Source organism: Chrysochloris asiatica, unplaced genomic scaffold, assembly GCF_000296735.1.
Source record: "Chrysochloris asiatica unplaced genomic scaffold, ChrAsi1.0 scaffold00136, whole genome shotgun sequence".
Taxonomy (NCBI): Eukaryota; Metazoa; Chordata; class Mammalia; order Afrosoricida; family Chrysochloridae; genus Chrysochloris; species Chrysochloris asiatica.
Window position 1 is genome coordinate 4,410,229 of NW_006408654.1, and position 11,334 is coordinate 4,421,562.

Sequence of the window (11,334 nt, forward strand, 5' to 3'; positions counted from 1 at the left end):
TCAATTCATTTCCAGAAATAATAGAGTACCCTGCCTTTCTTTGAATATATGCTTAGCTTAAAATTGTTAACCCAATGCCATTTCAATCACTGTAAATGTTCTCAACACATTTATATTGCTGATGACTGACTCAATCCTCAATCCTGCTGTAAAATGTGAGGCAGAGACCATTCAGATGATGTGGCATTATCTTCTCAAGCAGCACTTTAGACAGGATAAATGTACTTCTGCTTATGATTACCATCTTATTCTCCATCAGTTTATACTCTCTCTATCTATCAGGCTTTGCTTATTTTTTCTTTTAGTGGATTTAATTTTGAAAGGAATTGCCTGTCTGAATGTATAATACAACTGCTGCTTAAAGAGACATTTTACTAAAATCTAAGTTTTACAGGTGAAAAAAAAAATCTGTGAAAATATGGATGGTATTCATTATTCTCTTTTTGTCATCTTTAACTCTCCCCCCCACCCCCACCCCCGCCCCAGAGTCTATCTATTCTAGTTTGTCCTCAAATGGGATGGAGTTTTGTGTGGGAGTGGGAGTGGGGGAAGGGCCTCTTGAGATCCAGGTTTTGGATGAAATTTGAGAGTTTAGTTGATGCTCATTGAAAAAGAGAATAAATAAGAGGTGAATGCAAGTGCTGAGTTGGAAAAGGTCTCACAGAGACATTGGGCTCTCCAGACTATTCTGATTATCTACCCCTGAGTTGAGGGCTGTCTGCCCATCTTCTAAGTGAGAAGAAAGACAATAGCTGCTGGCTGTCCTTAGGGGCATCCCTAGTGATTCAGTATTCTTTCAGATATCCATTCCCAATAGAAATGCCTTCTGCCTAGTTTGGAGCTATAAATGTCTGCATTTGAAGTGAGGTCTAGATTTCATCTTCCCTGCTCCTCACAGGAGAGGTGCTATCTTATTGAAATAAACTTACATTGCATAATAATGTTGAAAGCACATTCATCATGCTAATTTGATTTAATCTTTATTGTCTCTACACTATTTTAAAAGACCTCCTTGGAATAAAAAGATTTGACCCTCTTACAATGAAAACATTTCCAAAGCTCAACAATCCTGCCTGTCAGGAATGTCTTCTGATATTCTCTAATGCATATTAAATCCATTTCTCTATGTTGAATGGATCGACACATTTTTTTCACATAAATGATTTATAATTTCAGTTAAACATCTTTTGAATACTTGAAAAATATCATTTCTTTTTGCTTTTTTTCCCCTCTTTATTTCACTCAGTGTTTTCTTAATTTTTTTTTTCTCCAGAAACCATAAGCATTTTAACAAAGGCTCCAATTTCTTAGTGTTACCTATCTAGCTACCTTGAAATTGAGACTTGTAGTAAACCTAAGGAAATTACTTTAACAATTTAACAGAATAATCAGAAAAAATAAGTAGTGTCTTTCCTTCCCTAACCACCCCATGTACTGTCTTTCGAAGGATACAAAGGCTCCAAGTATGAAAAGAGCATTAAAGATGTGGTTCTGGAACGTGAACAACGCCAGGCCCATGTAACAGAAGATGACGTTCTCAGCCAAAAAGTTCATAAATTCAAATAACTGAAAACAAAAACAGAAAAACAAATCCATTAATTATGACTCAGATTTAAGTCCACTAAATTTCTTTTAACTAGGATGACTGAATGGTCCTCCTTTCTCTGGGAAGGACATCCCGGCAACCTTGGGCTCAGCCTCTGGAGGACACAGAAGCCCTGCTTTTTCTGTCCAGTCAGCTGATTCAGCCCTGGTTCTTCATTCGTGACAGATGCCACAGTCATGTCAACATCCTGTTTTTTCCAACTGCAAGGCTGCTAGAGATACCCCGGGGTAATATTAACCAATGTAATTCTTCATGTAATAACTCCTATTAAAATGACAAAATATTCCCTGTTAAAGTAACTGAAGCAAAGTAATTTGCTTATGGTGTACTATCATAAAACATTGCAAAGCTTGCTTAACTTTTACACATCACCCAGTAGATGCATTTAAGTCCCTAGACTCTGAAGAACTAAATGGAAAAAAAAAAAAAAGAAGAAGAAGAAGAAAAGGCTTTAATTAAATTATCTTTTTGAGGCAGGCAGGAAGGAGAAACTTGGAAAATTTGGAAACTTGGAACAAGGATGAATGTAGCTTATATTTCAGCATTGAATAATCAGTATATTTCAAAGTCCAGACAGCAAGACTCATTATATTGACTGATGTTAGCATATCCATTAGATGTGTACAATTTCTAGCTGGTAAAAAGAAAATGATTAATCCCAGGGATCAGTGTATGCAGCAAGAACACAATAGATACATCAAATTCAGTCAGAAGAACGGAGTAATAATATGCTATGCTGAGGGATGATCCCAAGAGTTATTCTTAGACCATTAACTGAACAATTTAAGTTGAACATAAAAAACATTCTCCATCTTCTAGATTAAAAGTACAAGGGGAATTCATTCAAAGTCTACAATAAAGGCAGATGTGGAAAATACTTTGTTTTATATTCCAGACTTTTCATTTGAAGTTTCTGAAACTTAATTCCTGGACCTACATAAATCTCCATGTTAGGTAAATGTCTCTGGAGGCAGTTCTCTTGACTTTTTAAGGACTCATTATTTTTTCATGTAATGTATTTACAGCTCCACAAATAATGTCCAATACCAGTTCACTGACAGTTGACAGAAAGAGAAGCAGAATCTTGTCAGAAACATTATTTAAAACAGTAATAGAAAGAAAGGATTAAAAAAGACATAGATGGTCTTTCTGCAGTGGCAGTGATCATCAATTATCTTGAGAGCTTGTTTTATTTTCTAGGCCAGCTCATCAAAACAAACACTGCCACCCAAATGAATAAAGGAAGTATGAATAGTGGGGAGGTGGGGTGGGGGTGGGGGGACAGAAGGGATAGGGAGCACTTTTCTGCCTCATTGTATCTTTGCTTTTTCAAAAAGTGAGATTTGGTGCTCTAGTTGTACCATTAAAGAAACAAATGATAAGTCTTACTTCATTTCTCCTGTCCTCACCCCAAGTATGCTTTACCCAAGAGTGGATATGTAGGTCAACTGGAATCTATTTACCCTCTACTTAGTGGCCACACACCAATTTCCCTCTAGGGACCCGCTTTCTTCCCCACTTTCAGCCCACAGGTTGAATTCTCTGTACCTCAGAAGTTGTTGTTAGATGTTATTGAGTGAATTTTGACTTATAGTGACCTTATGTAAAACATAATGAAACACTGTCCAGTTTTATGCCATCCTCACTATTGTTGCTATGTTTGATCCTATTATTGTAGCCACTGTGTGAATACAGCTTGTTGAGGGTCTTCCTCTTTACCAGTGACCCTCTACTTTACCAAGCATGATGTCCTTTTCCAGGGACTGGTGCTTCCTGATATAGTCTCCTCATCCTCACTTCTAAAGAGCATTCAGGCTATGAAACTACCAAGACAGATTTGTCTGTTCTGGAAATCCATGGTATATTCACCGTTACTCACCAATTCCATAATTCAAAGGCATCAATTTCTTTTGGTCTTCCTTATTTATTGTTCAGCTTTCACATGCCTATGAGGAAATTGAAAACACCATGGTATGGGATAGGTGCATCTTAATCCTCAAGATGGTGTCTTTGCTTTTTAGCACAGGAAAGAGGTCTTTTGCAGCAGATTTGTCCAATGCAATACATCATTTAACTTCTTGACTTCAGCTTCCATGAGTGTTTTGTTGTGGATCCAAGTAAAAATAATTCCTTAATAACATTAATCTCATCCCCATTTATTGTGATGTTATCTATTGGACTAGCTGCGAGGATTTTTGCTTTCTTTATATTGAGGCATAATTCATCATGAAGACTGTAGTCTTTGATCTTTATTAGTAAGTGCTTCAAGTCCTTTTTACTTTCTTCAAGGAAGGTTGTGCCATCTGTGTATTGCAAGCTGTCAGTATATCTTCTACTGCTGATGCCTCGTTCTTCTTCCTATAGACCAGTTTTTCCGATTATTTGCTCAGCATACAGATTGAATAAGAATGGTGGAATGATACAAACGGCACATACCTATCTGATTTTAAACCACACAGTATCCCCTTGTTCAATTGGAACTACTGCTTCTTGGTCTATGTGTTAGTTCTGAATGAGCATAATTAAGTGTTCTGGAATTCTCATTCTTTCAAAAGTTATCCATAATTTGTTATAATTCACACAGCTGAATACGCATAGTCAATAAAACACAGATAAACATCTTTCTGTTATTCTATGCTTCTACCTAAAAACTATCTGACATCAAGTAATATCCTTCATTCCATGTCCTCTTCTGAATCTGACTTGAATTTTAAGCAGTTCCCTGTCCATGTACTGCTACAGCCATTTAAAAATGATCTTAGCGACATTTTACTTGTGTGTGATATTAATGATTTTTTTTTTTTTTTATAATTTCCTCATTCTGTTAGATCACCTGTCTTTGAAATGGGCATAATTATGTAGTGATCTCTTTCAGTCAATTGGCCAACTAGCTGTCTTTCAAACTTCTTGGCATAGACAAGTGGACACTTACAGTATTTCATCCACTGGTTGGAACATCTCAGTTGATACTCAGTTTCTGGAACCTGATTTTATGCCAATGTCTTCAATGCAGTTTGTGGTTCTTCCTTCAGTACCATCAGTTCTCAATCACATGCTAGATCCTTACATTTTTGAATGATGACCAATTCTTTTTAGTACAGTAACATGTATATTACTTCCATTTAAAAAAATAACAACAAAACCACAAAAACTTTTTATTGTGATTTGGGTGAAGGTTTATAGAACAGATCAGTTTTTCATTCAATAGTTAATAAAATTTTATTTCATGTCATTGATTGCAGTCCTACAATGTAACATCATTAATCACAGTTCCTCCATGTGTTTCCCATATCCATTCCTCCTTCTTTCCTGATCCTTTCTGCCTACCAAGTGATTTGGTACAGTGACTCTTTGTATTCCTTACATTTACTTTTGATGCTTCCTGCCTTTTTCAATATTTTGTCCATAAAATCCTTCACTGTTGTAACTTGAGGCATGAATTGTTTCTTCAGTTCTTTCAGCTTGAGTAAGGCCAAGCACCTTCTTCCCTTTTGATTTTCTAAATCTACGTATTTGCACATTTCATTATCATACTTTACTTTGTTTTCTGGAGCTGCCCTTTGAAATCTTCTGTTCATCAATTTAACTTCATCATTTAAGTTCACTTTAGCTGTACTGCATTCAAAAGTAAGTTTCAGGGTTTCTTCTGACATTCCTTTTAGTCTTTTCTTTCTTTATGCTCTTTAATATCTTTTTGGTTTCTTCATGTATAATGTTTTCGATGCCATTCCATAACTTGTCTTGCATAGATATTAGTATTAAAGGCATCAAACTTATTTTTAAAATGGTCTCTAAATACAAGTGATATATACTCAAAGTTGTATTTTGGCTATTGTGGACTTGTTTTTATTTACTTCAGCTGTAATTTGAACTTGTGTAAAAGCAATTGATAGTCTGTTCTATAGTTGGTTCTTTGACTTCTTCTGAATAATGATTTTGAGCTTTTCCATCATCTCTCTCTCCACAGATGTAGTCGAATGGTTTCCCGTGTATTTCATCCAGTGATGTCCACATGTATAGCCACTGTTTATGTTATTGAAAAAAAGGTATTTCTTATAAATAAGTCATTTGTCTTGCAAAATTCTATCATACAATCTCTCATGCCATTTTTTTTATCACCAAAGTCATATTTTTCAACTACTGAACTCTCCTTTTTGTTTCCAGCTTTTGCATTCCAATGCTCACTATTTATTAACACATCTTGATGGCATGCTTGATCAATTTCAGATTTCAGAAGTTGTTAAAAATCTTCAATTTTTTCATATTTGGCATCAGTGGTTGGATAATAGTTTATTAACTGTTCTTCATTATAAACCCATACAAGTCTATTCAGACTTATAGTGACTCTGCATAGGATTTTTAACGTGGTAGTGTAGTGGTTATGAATTGGGCTGCTAACCTCAAGGTCAGCAGTTCAAAACTACCAGCTGTTCTGCAGGAGAAGGAGAGGCCTTCTGCCTCTGTAAAGATTTACAGCCTCAGAAACACTGTACAGGGTCGCTATGAGTCGGAACAGACTCTGCAGCACATCACCACCACCACTACCAAATCCTTACAGGAACAGAAAATCTCATCTTTCTCCCTAAGAGCAGCTAGTGGGCTTGTTAACTGGCAGCTAACAGTCAAGTGTTTATCCAAAAGCACTAACATGGCTTATTGTAGGCCTCCTTGTAGGCCTATGGATATTATTCTATCACTGACAGTTTGTACTTCAGGATATCTTAGAATATTTTTTTTTTTTTTTTTGTTAATGAATGTGACACTGCTCCTCTTCAATTTATTATTCTTGGCATAGTAGACCATATAACTGTCTGATTCAAAATGGCTAATACCAGCCCATTTCAGCTCACTAATGATTAGGATATCAATCTTCAAGCATTCCATTTCTTTTTTGACAACTTCCAATTTTCTTAGATTCATAGTTTGTACATTACATATTCTTATTATTAATGGATGTTTGCAACTGTTCTTTCTCATTTTGAGTAGTGCTACATCAGCACATTTACAACAAAAGGCTTCTTTAGAGTGTTAAAGAGCAAATATGTCACTTTTGAGGACTAAGGAGCACCTGACTCAAGTCATGGCATTTTTAATCACCTCATATACATGTACATAGACCAAGAGGCAGAATAAGGGGACATTGAATGATTTAAACCCAGGAAAGGTGTTCGCCAGGGTTATATTTTTTACCATACTTACTCAATCTCTATGCTGAGCAAATAATCAAAGAAGAAGGATTGTATGAGGAAGAACATGGTATCAGGTCAGGATTAGAGGAAGACTCATTAGCAACCTGTGATATGTTGATGATATAACCATGATTGCTGAAAGCAAAGAGGATTTAAAATACTTATTGATGAAGATCAAAGATCACAGCCTTCAGTATGGGTTACACCTCAATGTAAGGAAAACAAAAATCCTCACCACTGGATCAATAAATAACATCACAATAGATGGAGAAAAAATTGAAGTTGTCCAAGACTTAATTTTGCTTGAATCCACTATCAACACTCATGGAAGCAACAGTCAAGAAATCAAACAACGTATGGCATTCGGTAAATCTGCTGCAGAAGACCTTGTTAAAATGCTCAAGAGCAAAGATGTCAGTTTTATGAGTAGGGTGCACCTGACCAAAGCCATGGTATGTTCAACAACCTCATATGCTTGTGAAAGTTGGACAACGAATAAGGAGGACCATAGAAGAATTAATGCATTTGAATTATGGTGTTGGGAAACAATATTAAAAGTACCATGAACAGTGTGGACCCAGTTGGGGACCTGGTTGGCAAACAGTGTGAAGAGGCCTAGGGTCTCTTGGGCCCAGAGTCAGTGGCGTGGCCAAGGAGGACTCAAAGAGGAGAGTGGAGCTACTGGCTGACGGGAAGAGAGGACATATGCACAGGAGCGCCCACACCTGCAGATGATACCCACATGACCTGGACCGGATGACTGGATGATTGGCGCTCAACCAGGAGAGGAAAGAAGAGGGGAAAAAGAAAGAAAGAAAGAAAAAAGAGTGAGCTGATACAGTCTGATGAATTTGACCTATACCTATGGAGCAGCAACTCAAAAGAGGGAACAAATCCTCACAGCAAGAAACATTCACACACCCCCACACACAGAGTGGATGGAGAAGGGCAGCTTGGACATTGGATACTCAAATTGGGAGTGGGGGACTACAAAGGCAAGAAGTGACTGGCTTACAAGCTTTCAAGAGGGAACCTGGTGCTAGGGAGCATGGCGGAAGGCAGAAGCTCCAGTAGGCACTATTCAATCTGTCTGGGCGGAGCAGATGAAAGGAGATACAGATGGGTAACTCATGATACTGTAGTGAATAATGCTTATCAGGACAGATTATAAGGGTTGGAAATGCAGGGGTAGAAGTTTTGTAACAAGGAGGGGAGTGATTAATTCTCCAGGATAGGAGCGGAGGCCTCTGGGACCATCAACGGAGAAGAGCCGAGGGCGGGACCCTGCCCAGAGAAACAGAGATGCCTGAGATGGAGACAGTGATGATGACGTGGAGTGATTAAGTGACTGGGGACTTTGGACCCAGAGAGGGAAAAGGACTGTGGCCCGGAAACTGGGAGGAGGAGGGGGAAGTGTAGGGGGCAGATTTCTGGAATATACCCTTTGGGTGGTTGATGATGCATGGAGGGAATTGGAACCATGGCAGTGAGATGATATATGATGGAATGAATGTAAAACTGAAGTTCCCCCATGTAAACTATCATATAATTCACAATAAAACATTAAAAAAAAAAAAAAGTACCATGAACAGTTAGAAGAAGAAATACATCTGTGTTGGAAGAAGTACAGCCAGAATGCTCCTTAGAAGTCAGGATGGAGACTTTGTCTCACATGCTTTGGACATATTATCAAGAGGGACTAGTACCTGGAGAATAACATTATGCTTGGTTAAGTGGAGGGTCAAGGAAAAAGTGGAAGATCTCCAAGGAGATGAATTTGTACAGTGGCAGTAGCAACGGCTCAAGAGTAACAATAATTTTGAGGATGGTGCAGAACCAGATAGTGTTTCATTATGTTGTGCATATAGTTGCTATGAATCGGAACTGACTGGATGGCACCTAACAACAACAACAACAACAACAACAACATATGCATATAAAATCTGGACAATGAGTAAGGAAGACTGGAGAAGAATTAATGCATTTGAATTATGATGTTGGAAAAGAATAATGAATATGCCATTTCCGTCATAAGAATGACCAAATCTGTCTTGGAAGAAGTACACCGAATGTTCCTTAGAAGTGAGATTGGTAAGACTTGTCTGACATATGTTCTTTGGACGTCTTATCAGGAGGGACCAGTTCCTGGAAAAGGACATTATGCTAGGCAAAATAAAGGGTCAGCAAAAAACCCCTTTTAAGGCCCTCATAAAGAGTTGTTATGAGTTGGAACCTATCCAATGGCATCTAACAACAATAGCTTCAGCAAATGTAGGTCTCAAAAGCTTTATTCCCAACTCTATTTTGAGTCATATTTTGAATAGCAGTTTGGCGCTGTGGGTTAATGTGCTGGACTGCAAGTTCATTTGAACCTTACAGTTGATGGTTGAAGTTCACCAGCCACTCCTTTGAAACCCTATACAAGGTCATTCACTATGAGTCAGAACTGACTCAATGGCACTTAATAACGACAACAACCCAATCTGAGGGACTCATCTCCTGGCACTATATCAGACAATGTCCCACTGCTGTTCATAAGGTTTTCACTGGCTTTTCTTTTTACTTTCCAGAAGTAAATTGCCAGGTCTTCTTTTCAGATAATCTTAATCTGGAAGCTCCACCACTTATCTGTCAGTTTGCCATACTGCGGTGGCTTTGCATGTTGCTGTGACGCTGAAAGTTATGACACCAGTATTTAAAGTGCCAGTAGGCCCACCCATGGCCCACAGGTTTTCATCAGAGATTCCAGATAAGAATATCTCAGAGGTGGAACATGTGATTTAGGATGTTGTTGTTAAGTGCCATGGAGTCGGTTCTGACTCATAGCGACCATGTACTGGGTTTCTGAGGTTGTAAATCTTTACAGGAGCAGAAAGCCTCATCTTTCTCCCGTGGAACAGCTAGTAGTTTCGAACTGCAGACCTTGCGGTTCACAGCCTGATTCATAACCCTATGGATAAAACCACTCAAATCAGTGAATTTCTCTGAGTGTTTGGTTCAGAATAGGGTGTGGCACATTCAGAGCCAAAGAAATTCAATAAGGCTTTTGTAGGGAATACTGAAACAAAGTGCCTCATCTTTTTTATTATATGAGGAGTCAGGAGGATTCAGGTTAGGGAGTTTCCGGCAACCATTTTGCAATTACAGAGGAAGTGGCAATCTGATAGAGAAGCCACACTCAATGGTATTATTTAATCTTTTTTATCCAGCCCCTCTCATAGCAAAATCTACCCTTGGACTTTTTAATTAAAGAGACAAAGGAATCATTTTTTATTTGACATGAGGTGTCTGTCACTTAAAATGATACAAACTCCTTCACAATTCTGCAATATTTAAAATAACAAGAACAGCTTGTCAATTCTATATAGATTATGCTAAAAGGATAAGGGGAGTCAACTTTATTACTTTTTCCAGATAATATAAATGTCCATTCTCCTGCATCTTGCCCAATTTTAATCTATTCCTCAACCTAAAGGGAGAAGAAAAATATATGAGAAATGTCAGGTTTTCTTCTGTTGGTTGTTGAGATGTGATGAGTATTTGAGCTATAATACATTTTACATGGATACGCCTGGTTTTAAATATTTGTTTGAGAAATTTTCTTTGGAAATTGAAATCAGGGTTTCAATTTTGTTTAACCATTTACCTTATTGAAATTTGCAGCAATAATTAGTCTCTAACAAAAACTTGTAAGTAATAGTTTATGTATACAATGTATGAAAGTTCCATTTTGAATTTAGACACATTTTGGGATCCAGTATTTGTTCTGTTTATTATTTATTTCTGTACTGATGCCACACTGTTTTTAATTAAAAGTAGATCTGTAGTCATCCACTGTACCAATTGCATTGAGTTAATTTCAACTCATAGTCACCTTACAGGACAGAATAGAATGCCCTACAAGATTTCCAAGGCTGTAGTATTTTAAAAAGCAGAATGCCACATCTTTCTCCTGAAGAACAGCTGGTGAGTTTGAACTGTGGACCTATTGGCTATGAGCCACACACTTATCCACTGTGCCACCAGAGATCCTAGATCTGTAATATATTGTAATATTTCATAGGATGAGACTATCTCCTGCTTTTCCTTATTCAGAAGTTTTCTGGTTATTTCTGCACATTTTTGTTGATGTTTAATCAATCATAAAAGTACACAAATCGTATGTTCACAGTTCAAGATAAAAACAATGACAAAAACAAAAATACTGACAGACTGGTCACAAAGGCCCAGGCCCAACCCAGGCCCAACCAAGGCCCAAATCGCCTACCCGCCATGCAGCCCAGGTGGCCCACAGCCCGGTTGCTGCCGAGGTCCAGGGCCCCAGAGGCCCAACCCGCCGCATAGCCTGGTTGCCGAGGACCAGGGGCCCTGAGGCCCAACCCACCCTCAGCCTGGTCCCTGAGCCACAGGCTCCCCGAGACCCAAACCACCTGCCCGAGGCCCAACCCTCCTGCAGCGTGGTTGCTGATGTCCAAGCCCCCAGAGGCTCAAACTGCCCACCTTAGGCTCAACCCACCCGCCTGAGGCCCAAACGGCCCG

At 38.4% G+C, this 11,334-nt stretch overlaps 1 protein-coding gene across 1 annotated transcript in view; it reads right to left on the minus strand.

Moving 5' to 3' along the window:
- The window catches only part of SLC9A9 (solute carrier family 9, subfamily A (NHE9, cation proton antiporter 9), member 9), a 1,149,796-nt gene that overhangs the window by 458,025 nt on the left and 680,437 nt on the right, over positions 1-11,334 (minus strand). Inside the window, exon 10 of the mRNA XM_006869862.1 lies at positions 1,453-1,566. Within this exon, the coding sequence (XP_006869924.1) occupies positions 1,453-1,566 (114 nt within the window). The remainder of the gene's footprint in view (positions 1-1,452; positions 1,567-11,334) is intronic.